The sequence below is a fragment of the Dendrobium catenatum genome, unplaced genomic scaffold (genome assembly GCF_001605985.2).
Source record: "Dendrobium catenatum unplaced genomic scaffold, ASM160598v2 fragScaff_scaffold_1523, whole genome shotgun sequence".
In the NCBI taxonomy this organism is placed as follows: Eukaryota; Viridiplantae; Streptophyta; class Magnoliopsida; order Asparagales; family Orchidaceae; genus Dendrobium; species Dendrobium catenatum.
In genome coordinates this window covers 62,734-74,967 of record NW_021319985.1, presented here as the reverse complement: position 1 = coordinate 74,967, position 12,234 = coordinate 62,734, and the positions used below count along the sequence as shown (strand labels likewise).

The 12,234-nt window shown below is 33.9% G+C and overlaps 1 protein-coding gene across 2 annotated transcripts in view; it reads right to left on the bottom strand.

The window, feature by feature from the left end:
• The window catches only part of LOC110098860 (phosphatidylinositol-3-phosphatase myotubularin-1), a 44,170-nt gene that overhangs the window by 12,337 nt on the left and 19,599 nt on the right, over positions 1–12,234 (bottom strand). The window contains exons 1-9 of one of the 2 annotated variants that reach the window (XM_020825802.2): positions 5,899–6,267; positions 5,540–5,753; positions 4,678–4,727; positions 3,657–3,946; positions 3,384–3,457; positions 3,175–3,238; positions 3,025–3,090; positions 2,630–2,729; positions 2,421–2,534 (exon numbers count right to left, since the gene is read on the bottom strand). In XM_020825802.2, the coding sequence (XP_020681461.1) occupies positions 2,421–2,534; positions 2,630–2,729; positions 3,025–3,090; positions 3,175–3,238; positions 3,384–3,457; positions 3,657–3,889 (651 nt within the window). In that variant the 5' untranslated portion in view covers positions 3,890–3,946; positions 4,678–4,727; positions 5,540–5,753; positions 5,899–6,267. Of the gene's footprint in view, positions 1–2,420; positions 2,535–2,629; positions 2,730–3,024; positions 3,091–3,174; positions 3,239–3,383; positions 3,458–3,656; positions 3,947–4,677; positions 4,728–5,539; positions 5,754–5,898; positions 6,268–12,234 lie in introns of those variants that run through there. The other variant, XM_020825801.2, reaches the window with a different exon arrangement.

Sequence of the window (12,234 nt, the reverse complement as noted above, 5' to 3'; positions counted from 1 at the left end):
CACTTAGAATTGGCTCATCATAAAAGCTTCTTGAATAAGAGAACCCATAATTACTGATAATAAAATCTCATTGAAAGCAATCCTCGATGATTGAAAATAATGAACCCGACATTATTAAATCCTTGGACATAAGAATGAAATTTTTTAGTTTAAGATACTATATGCTCATACATTTAATTTAGATACAAAAGTCTTAATTCACCTAAAATCATAAGAAAATGGGTAAATTTTTTAGGGTTTATTGTTTATTTTAGTCAAGGACACTATATGGTTATACATTTAATTTAGATATTGAATTCCTCATTATATAACTAGAACTTCAATAGTGAATGCAGTCTAGAGAAAATAAAAGTCTTTATCAACACTATTCAATCAAGGTTTGATGTACACAAGGTAATGCAAAACAACACTGATTATAGTTTCCTGAAGCAACTAATATGATGCATGTCATGCTTTCATGAAAAAAAAAATTGACACACATTATCAAGTAAACAACTCACTTTCTTTTAATGAAAAAATAATAATATTAGTTCAAATTTACAACGAAAATGATCGCAAAAATTTAAGAATTTCAGTAAGAATTTGGACATAAATAAAATCAGTCAACTAATAAATTAATTTCTACAAAATCGGATCAATGATGTATCATTTTTTTACCAAATGTAATAGTACTAGACTAGCATATACAAAAATATTTAGAATAAATAGACAATGAAGGAATTTATCAAAGTATTGAAAAAATAAGCCTCGCCTAATACAAGGAGATGACTTCCCCAAAATCAGGCAATCACAATTGAACAGCAATAGAAAAGAATCACACATCTAATTTTTCCTAATAAGATTAAAAATTGGAGGAGAACCATTATTCGAACCAAAAGTTTTCAATTCCATGCCTCACGCCACTATTAGTAGACTCTGCATGGCTTAGGCTAATAAATAAGGTTGACACAAGATCAATCTAAATCTAAGTTAAGATTAATCAAAATTTTAATTTATTTTTTTTCAAAATAACCCAACTTCAAACTGTATCCACAAGTAACGCAAAAATCCATCCAAAAGCATTTAAACTGCAAAGTCAATCCATTCAAGTACCTTCACGCCAAACGCATATCCCACACTTCATAAGTCATGCAAATCTCACAAAAAGGAAAAAAAAAAAAAAAGAAGCCAATCCTTTATTTATAACAAACCAATACTTCCACAAAGGGATTCAAACTCACGTGTACATTTAGTTTGTTTTACTTAAATAATTCCAAAAACAACGCCATACCGTGGAAATCAACATATTATGCCACACATCATCACCTACCCAGCCACTACATCAATCAACTTAAAAAAAAAAAATTTAAATCCAACAAATTGAATTTTTGATACCAAACCAATAACAATCCACCATAAACTCATCATTTTGAGTAAAATAACCCAAATCTGACAAAATTGAAATCATGTAAACTGAATAAACTAACATAAAGCTAAGAATCACTTTCTCAACCAATCTCATCCATCATCATTAGCATGCTCTCCAAAAAAAAAAACAAATAAAATGGACTAATGAAAAGAAATCAACTCCTAAGAAAAATATAAATAACTACTAAAAAAAATTAATGCTTGTCTGATACTTCCGACAAGAATAAAAACAGATTTCCATCAAATATGGCTCTAACGAACTTATCAAGTAAATCTAGACATAAAAAATCGATTAATCAATAAATTTAAATCAATCTTTTCAATAAATAAGGTGCCTTTAAAATCAACCATCAATAATGAATATGATCTCATCGTCTAGGATAAATTCAAGAACAAGCTACATAAAAGTATCAGGCAAAAGATTAGATGTGGACTCACGAAAAAGAGGTGGAAAGATTGTGTAATATAAAGAATTGGATGTAGATTTTTGAAATTAAATGAAATCAAATACATCATGTTGCACAATTTTAAATGGTCACAGCTACCTTACAGTCAACTTCTTAAAGGTTTTAGATTGAAGGCTTTCTAAATTTAACGTTCCATGACTTTATCACTAGGTTTAAATTCCACATCTCCCTTGTTCACATCAGTAAAAAGCTTGTAATTCTCATAATTGATAGCCACTTTGCTATGACTATCCCCATGCAGATTATGCATATGCTGTGCAAATGCACATGGCCAAGATTTTATAGGTAGATCTATAAGATCTAGGTTTTCAACGTTTATATCACATAATAATCTAAAATGGACTCAGGTCCCTATTAACATATGAATTATATGCAACTCGCTCATGAATAATATCAACAGATTTAAACCAACCTCTTCAAGTCAATACAAGATTTTGATTTAAAAAACAATACAGGTGATAGAAATTCATACAACGAGCAAAGTTAACAAAAAAGATATTCAATCGCATAATCTAGTAATGGCTACACCAGGTCAGGAAAACAAACCAGAAAAGATGACATTCCATCAGATGAAGTTGATCCATGAGTGTCCAAATAGTCTCTTAGCCGAGCAAGACTCTCTCTCATAGCATGTATGTTATCAATCCCAAAAAAGACAACCTAACCAAATTATTTCAGAAATTATAAAATTTGAAAATCAACTTTATTAAAGGATAAAAGGGATGCATCATAATAAACCCAAATCATGAACAGACCTCAGATTGAAAATAATTAGAAGATGACTCTGACCCACCTCCCATTGCACCATTCGCCAAAGCATTTTTTCTAGGCCTTGCATCAGCAATATAAAGCTTCCTAATAGCACATAAGTCCACAGTTTCTATTAGTTGAAATTTGTAATAAGTCAAAGAAAGTATGTTGTCAACCAAGTGAAACAGAGAATGAGCACAGAGTAAATGCTAAAGCAATAAATGCAATAACGCAGATTTTAGGATGGAAATTCGCAGTAAAATATGTATTCTGAAGAATGGATGAAGAGGGTGTCCCACAAGAAATATATTACTCTTAAAAAGACAAGGCTAGTCACAAACAAAGAATTTGACTACATGTAAAAGTAAGGGATATAGATGGATTAAAAAGTTCATATTACCTTCGTGCTCCCTTTCCATCGACAGTTTGAGTGCAAAGTGCAGCAACAAGTTTCTCATCCATGTTGCTAAAAAATAAGAATCCAGTCTTACACTTTCAACTAACAGAAGTAAAAATGAATTGAAAATCACAAGGGAAGAAAAAAAACTACCTTCTCATATTCATCATAAGACCAACCAACGGCTGGGATGACCGTGCAAGCACCGCGCCAGTTCCTGGCATTTCAACCACATCAAATGAGTCTAAATAGCTGACGCAAGAATACTGAACCGATTTAATATCTGAATTTCCATGATGTTCAGGGAATGTTCTAAGAACTCGAGATAAAAATGTTATCTTTAAAGTATTACTGGTACAAACCAGCATGACACCATGAAATTACAGGTAAACGTCCCCTCCCACGGAATGAAGCAGCCTGCTGTAATTCTTCATCACTGGAAACGTAAGGGTGATTAATTTTACACAGATAAAACCCTAAGAAAATAGTATTAATGCTTCAGCAATGAAACAATCAAGAGCTTTGTCATAAGTTAAAGAATGGCAACAAAACAAGATTCAATGGACTAAAATTTGTGAAGCCAACAAGAATGTTTTAATGGATAGCAGATTGAGGGAAAAATAATATGTATGTACCTGATACTTCTTGGGACAATCAGGGAAGAAGGATAAGTTGAACACAGTGAATATCCAGAATTTATTGTTGAAATTCTCCACCAGTCGTTCGAGACAATGATTGACCCTTCATCAATTTTCTTGCTTGATATAGACAAAGAATCTTTGCCTAGAAGCCGAAGGTATTCTTTAATTAACCGCAACTTTGGATTTATGTTGCTGAATTTGGAAGGACCACAAGTTAAAGCGTACATATCCCATAATCGTGCTGGCCTGGTGTATCTTGACAAAGCTTCAAAAACAGCTCGTCGCTGTAAAGAATCACTAGTGAGCTCTTAGACAATAAAAAAAACAGAATCCCGTCGTACTTATAGAGACTTTAAAGAGAGCAGAATTGAGTTTCAACATTCAAGAACTTTTCTTGCTTTAACTGTGTACCATAGCAATTTGAACAAAAACAAATATCTCTAAAGGAGATGGATGATATAATCTTGGTCACTCTTTTAATGAACGAATGGGACAAGAATTATGGAGCGTTGGCCGTTGAATATGGTTGCTTGGTTGCTTAGTGCATATGCCAATGTTGCCTTGTTAATATGATCTCCTCATTGGACAGCAAGTATTCTAGATTTTTAAAAGGATTCCCCTCGTATCAAATTAAACTTCACAGAAATCATGAAACTAAAGGGGCTGATATCTAACAAGAGACCAGGCATGCAACTAAATGATTTAATTCCACATATGTTGGGCTAGTGCTTTGTTGCTACCCGCTAGTTATGCTTGAATAGGTTTTTTTTAATATAAAGTATAAATGATAACCATTCACTAAATGATAACAGGAAACTTACAAGAAGCCTGTAACCAGAAAATTTACATTGCACCAGGTTTTAGTTCCATTAATTATCAGTAATACCATTCACTTAAAGATGACAGGGAACTAAACAGAAGTCCTCAATGCAAATTACTAACTAAACGAAAAGGCAGTAGCAGTCCTACAGGATCTCAAACAAATGCAATATAAGCAACGGCTTAGAAGAGCAACCTGCTTCGTTCTGGGTCGAAAACCAAAGACAATGATCCTCAGATCCTTACCTGCAAAAAAATAGACAGATCAGTTTTCCCCATTGACTTTAATACAGTGGTCATACTTCATAATTTCTAAATTTGTAACAAAACTGCACAAATACAAGCACAATAATCAAGATATCAGACAGCATAGTAATCAACATGAAAGATATAAAAGCATTTATCTCCATTTCGACATGTAAAGTTGCTGTTTTTACACATATCGAGAAAAAAATGAAATCAGAATCCAGAAACTACAGCATCTTCACACTGTTTTAGGCAGAGCTCATTCATTTCTACTCAGAATCATATGACTTCGGAATCGCGAAAGCTAACAAGATCATCGATAACTTCAGCATTTTCCATTTTGATCAATTCCAACCCACCAAGTTACATTTTGTGCATGAAATGAGAGAAAAAAATTCAAATTTAGAAAATCTGACCTTGTCTCATTATTAAGTATAGCTTTCTCATTTACCATCAGAATCATAGCATCATACAATTTTGACATTGTTGGATAGCTAACTTCATCCTCTACAACCTTCTTATTCCTCACTTTAACCCCTATGGAGCACAACTTTTAATGCAACCATCAGTACTTTTTTTTAAATCATATATATATAATGGAACTCTAGTTGTGTGACATTCTCTTGAATCTTCTACCACCTCACGTATCCGAACCCACTAAAAAACTATCATTCACAAACTCTAACACACTTCCTATATTTTCCCTCAATATGCAATACTCAACTCTGCCTTGCCCACCTCATCGAATAGCACTTTCGGCAATTCAACTAACACCGGACAAACTCATGGCAGCAACTCGCTCTCATGCATACCTGACTTATTTCCTCTTCACCTCCAGCACTCCAACTCACCAGCCACAGCAACTTGTCACCTCAAAACTGCTCCATTCTCAAAGCCAACCAAGCTCCACCCCCTGCCGGCAACAACTTTTCAAGCTCCATGTACCCCACCTCAACTTGTCTTCACTCCCTCACAGTCAGCTCAGCTCTTCTTTTAACCCATAGCACAATATCCATCTCTCAAAACCTGTGGACAACCCCACTTACCATTAGCAAGCTCAACTTCTCCTCTAAAAGCAGATGTAAACAAAGAGAGAAAATGGAAAAAGCAAACTGGGAGGTGAGAAGAAAAATAAGAGAATGAAGATTTTTTAAAAAAAAGGTAACATTACCACATGCACTCGCATACATCTTGCTTGATGCAGCAGGAAAATCATATGTTGTGCATTTTCTTGTGCAGGTGACTCACACATGCCATTTTTGGCGTGATGGGGTAGAAGATTCGACAGTATACACCATCTATATATGTCTTTCTTGGTGTTGGAGACCTAGCACATTACCGAATGCCCCAACACAGGGGTCATATGGTAGCCCTACCGAAATTTTTCTATCTCAACTTGAAAAGAACAAAGTCAATGTTCTTTTATGAACATAGATGCGATAAAATTAAAATGAAAAAGTGACAATAATACTCAACTAAAAACAAAATGAATGCTTGAATCTTACCACATGTTGAGAAGAAAGAACACAAATTAAAACAGAATTGAACATTGGAACTAATCTTACAAATGACTCGACTGCTGCCAACCTGCAATAATAGAACTTCCCTGCTACACTTAGAACTCTTAGGTCATAGGGTTGACTAAAACTGACTATGAAAATAACTGCGACAATACCTTTATTTATAGGCAAAAAGCTAACTCTTGTGGGGTTCATGTGGACAAATGCAGATTTAATGCAAGCAAAATTATGCTGCTTTAAGCGTGCAATAAAATTTAAACTGCAAATTTTCAAATGAATCCACAAAATAAATGTAAGCAGACATGATGCAATCACCGAATCTCCAAATAAAAATCCATGTATACATTTCAACAACAATGCATTAGCCAGTAAACGATGTGAATGGCCTAGCCTCGAACAATTTAAAGTCTTGCACATGCACTTTAAGATAAAAAAACAATTCAATTATAGTGCTTTGCAAGTCAAGCAAGCGCACCAAAAGGCACATTGATGAGGACATCAGTCAAAGATTTCGACATGCGTATCATTGGAGGAATCGTAGATCGACGACTACGATTCGGAGCCTTTACTTTTGATGTATTCATGTATTGCTTATTATTTTTGTATTTTAGTTTTTCCTATTTTACCCCTATAGATAGTGAGTTCTTGTTGTAGCCCCGATGGCATTTGAGTCTCTCTTTTTTCTTTTACTATTTAGACCTATATATAGAGGTATTTTGCATTGTATGAGATTAATGATGAATTAATAGAAAAATTCAGCTTTTCTTTGCTCTTGTTGGGAGAGGAGAGATATCCTTTCTTCCTTCCCCCACCTCCCTCCTCCACAACCACCGGCCTACCCTTTTCCCCTCCGGCAGCCCATCCACCAGCCAATCCCCCAACCCCTAGCCATTCCTTCCCATCCTCAAGCCCACTGGCCCCTTGCCTCCACTCCAAGCCGCCGGAACTCCCACCCCAACAGTCCAGCCATCGGCCTCCACCCACCAACCGCCGCTTCCCCTCCCTAGATCACCCCTAGCCACCGGCCTACCTAGCCCACAAAGTTTGAATTTCAAAATTCAAATTACTTTTAATGACCTTCCTAAAATAACCCATTGTTATTTATGAAAGTATCCTTATTTGAATTCAATTAAATATTTGAATCTCAAATACTTTCTTATTGTTAAAACCCAATTTGGAAACCTCCCTAAATAAATCAAATCTAAAATTAAAAATCGAATTTGATTCCAATCAATAATTAACTCTTTTGGGCCCACATACATTGAACCTAGACTCATACTTCCCCTCCCCATATGGCCGGCCCTCTCTATCTCCTTTTCTCTCTCCAATTTGCTCCTTAAACCCTAATTAAATATCCTCATTTGTCACACCCCAGTTTGGCACACCCTCTACTACAAACTGGAGTATAACAGAGAAAGATTTCAACATATCAAACTCCACACTTAATAACAGGAAGTATGTTATCTTACTTACTGAACATCAACATAATTAAAACAATTACAGAGCTCTACTAAAATTTTTGAACTTTACTTACTTATCAAAAGGTTTATACAGCTATTATTCAGATCTCCTCTAAGATCTTTTTGTACTCCAAAACATATTTAAATCAAAAACAGACGGTCACCTCTTTCTCGCCTAGTGTCCTACGGGCTCCTTTCCCTTACCTGCAGTACAACCACTGCTAATGAGCTATTGCCCAATGAAATACACCAGCAATATATAAGAAATAATAATAAACAAATAAGAACATATGCTTTTGATGACATAGTTGCACTTTAGCTGTCATTTAGCTGCCCTTTAGTTGCACTTTAGTTGCGCTTTAGTTGAGCTTTAATTGGGCTTTAGTTGCGCTTTGATTGCACTTTAGTTGCGCTTTGGCTGCGCTTTTTGCTCATTCACTAGTTTATGAATATTTACCCTTTTATACTTACGAAATCATTAACATTGCTAAAGATTATCCTTTACATAAACAATTTCATACATATACAATTATATTCATACAAAATAACCAAAATAAACTAGAATACATATGATCATAAACATAATCAAGAAGAAGTGCAATAATAAAACATTTACTAATTCTTATAATCTTGTTTGGGTATCTTACCTCGTTCTCTAGGGAAGTCAGGTCAATTCGTTCTCCTAAAATACCCTTGCCTCCTTTCCTTTTATATACAATCTAAATCATAATTGTTGATCATTCAAATCTGCATTCAAATAACATACAATAATTTATATGAAAATCTTATAAGTTTATCTCAAAGAAGTTTCTCTTCATTCACCCCAATATGACCTCTCTTCCCCTAAGTCTCCTTTCTTCACTTTCCCTCCTTACCGTTTTTTTTCCAACCCAAAGAGTAACCAGTTACATCAACTTAGCCTGCATCAGGTTCCACCACTCTTCCGCACAACTAGCTTCAGCATTTTACTGAATTCCAACAACTAGCTTTAAGAAATTTATTATCTGAAATCCTCCTTCAAAGCATCTCACAGCAGCAGCCTCAACAAGTGGCTCCCGCTACTCAGCTTGAAGCTGGCTTCCGACGTCCAAGGAGGGACGGGTGGGGAAAAGAAGCTAATGTCTCCACAGAATAAATTACACTATTAAAATGATAATAACCCTTCTAATTCAACTAAACCTTCTCAGTCATTCTCAGCCCTAGGATTTCCATCAGCTTTATGCATGTCGGTTAAAGTGGAATTGCTACAGTGATTGAGTGGAATTGCTACAGTAATTGAAGTACATACTATTAAATAATTTACTAATACTTAGCCTTTAAATCTAGCTATCATTTAAACCATAAATTGTAATTAAATACAATTAATTAAACAATTAGTTTGATAATTTACATATACTTCTATATGTCAAAAATGCTTGAAATTAAAGTGGAATGTATATAAAAATAAGCTAATATTTAGAGGAAGTTGAAGCTTACATTATTTTAAATATTTTTGAGAGTATTACACCATTAGCCCCCTAACCGCCGCACCTCCTAACCCAATTTGGGATTAATTTTGAATTTTAAATTAATCCTTTCCCTCCTCTAGAAAATATGAAATTTAATTTCATATTTATTTTTTATCTAAAACTATTCCCCTCCAATTTCCTAACCTAAGTCAAAGGAGCTTCAACCCACAACCATAGCCTCTTTTCCCTTACCCGAGCCCCTCCAAACCGCCGGCTTCCCCTCTCCCTCCTCCATAAGCCGTCGGCCTTCAAGGGTCCCAAGAAGGAGGAATGCTCTTTGTCCACGGATGTTGGATCTAGAGCTTGATTCTGGCTTCGCTTATGAACAAGAAAGCTTCGTCGACATCCCATGATCAATTCTCTTTGATTTCAATTTAGAGTTCGACAAATCCGTGGAAGACTACGTGCACAAAATTCTCTTTCAACTATCCATCATCGTCGACCATTGCCTCTCTTCCATCCGTTGGACTATTGTTCACCGTCCACCAACTTCTTCGACTCTGACTACTTCTCTAACGGGCTATACTGTAAGCATCACTTGTCTCTTAGTGGCATCACTAGAGTTGTTGATATTCTACCTCCGCTAAGACACTACTTTCATGAGCAAAGAGTGAGGGAACTCAAAGTGAAAATATCTATTTGTTAAGCCATGGATTTTTGTTATTCATTGCTATTAGTTTTACTTATTTATTTTGTTGCTATTTGCAAGTATCCTTCTAATCTCGTTTTTAACCGCATGTTATTACATAACTTCTAATTGAAAATTCAAGAATCTAACTTGGTGAAACATAAGATTTATAATTGGCAAAGCTTTTCAAATTATTATTAATTTCCAAAGCAATTCTTATTTTCATACATGTTTCACATCACACGTACGTCAATTTGCCAACTTATCAAGAAGTGTACAATTATTTAAAAAAAAAAAGTGTCAACGCTTTGACAAGCTCAAAAAATCTGCCTTCAAATTTAAACTTGAGTTCATTATATTGCATGCATACGCTCAGGTGAGCCGCCCTGCGGCCCCTGCCTACCTAATAGAGCAGAGGCATAAGTTCCATATTTCAAGTTCGATCCTCTACAAAATAAGGGTGGAGTTGACAAGGCGCATTTCTCAATGGTAGTTCAAACTCTCAAAATTATCAAAATTTTAAAGAAAAAAAAAAAAAGTGTCCGTGTCAATAAGGTAGTGTCATAAGTCCTACTTTTTAAATTTGATCATTCACATCACATGGACTTGAGTCGGCAAGACTTAAACCCCTACCAAATGTTAATGCAACAAATTCAGCAATCATGGTTAAAAAATGATATTAAATTTTCTACGTCCGTCTACCAAGTCCTTCTAGGAAAAAAATCATTTCAAATGCAAAATATTGGTACTGCGTCTACAAGTTACAATTACAAGTTCTACCTTTTAAACTACATCATCTACTAATAAGTAGATAGAGTTGGCAAGGCTAAGTAACATAGTGAAAATATATCTACCACCCCTACAATGGGCATGGCCATTTGTGCATCAACCCCGGGGGGGGTTATCAATAATCATTAATGCTTTTAAATTGCAAATACCTTCATTTTGGTCAATCATGGTCATGTAATTAAAGCATATATTCAAGTCATTAAGGATATGTGTGCAAGAGCTATTACTTGTGTTCAAACACAAAGTGGATTGACCAAGTATTTTCCTATTTCAGTTGGATTACATCAAAGATCAGCTTTAAGCTCATATCTTTTTGCTTTAGTCAAGGATGTTCTTACTACACATTTGTAAGAGAATGTACCCTGGTAAATGATTTTGCTGATGATATTCTTCTTGTTGATAAGACTAGATATGGAGTTGAAGAAAAACTTAAATTATAGAAATCAACATTAGAGTGTAAAGGTTTTCGTTTAAGTAGATCTAAAACTGAACACATGAGTATAATTTTAAAAGCAACAGATCTAGTGGGGGGATTGTGACTTTGGACGATCAAGTCATTAAAAAGAGTATATGTTCTAGATATCTCAGCTCTATAGTTCAAAGTGATGGTGAAATTGATGGGAATAATATTAGTAGAGTTCAAGTTGGATGGTTGAAGTAGAAGAATAAATCGAGCCTCTTATGATAGAAAAGTACGCCTCAAACCTAAGGAAAATTTTTATAAGATGGTGGTGAGACCTGCCATGCTTTATGGCGCAAAATATTAGCCTTTAAAAGAGAAGCACAAAATTAAGTATTGAAGAGATGAGGATGCTCAAGTGGATGAGTGGTTTTACTCAAGGTTATGAAAATTAGACCGGACATAGAACTGGAAAAATGAGAGGTTCATGGTTCAATGATTCGACTGAAGTAGAACCGGGTTGAACCAAATGATGTAATAAATATAAAAATTATTCAAATAAATTTTAAATGATAGAATAATCATGTAATAATATCAAATTTTCTATTAAAAAAATAAATTGAATTCACACATAATAATTTCTTATGTAATTTTAAATTTAAACATATTCAATCTATAAATTTAATTCAAATCTAACAAAAAAATTTATAAATTTAATCAAAGTTTTGAAAACCGGACCGGACATCGAACCGGAAGAAAGAGAGGTTCACGGTTCAACGGTTCGACCGGTTCGACCGTCGAACCCGGGGTCGAACCGGATGACGTAATAAATAATAAATATTAAAAAATTAATAAGATTGATAAAATAATGGAAATATAATAATCATATAATTTCCTATAAAATATTGTTAATTTATATTACATAGTATAAGTTATTTAAAACTTAAAACTCTCAATATAAAATCATAAATATAATTAAATATTTTATTATAAAAAAATTTTATTTTGTAAGATAAAAATTTTTAGAGTTGAAAAATTAAATTTTACAAATTTTTTAACATAAGAGTAACTCATTTGATAAAAAAATAATATTATTAACTAAAAAATAAAAAAATATTTACTAAAAACTTTAAAAAATAAATTTATTCAAATCATAAAAATTAAATTATAATATATTATAATTTTTAATTGAGCTGCTTAAC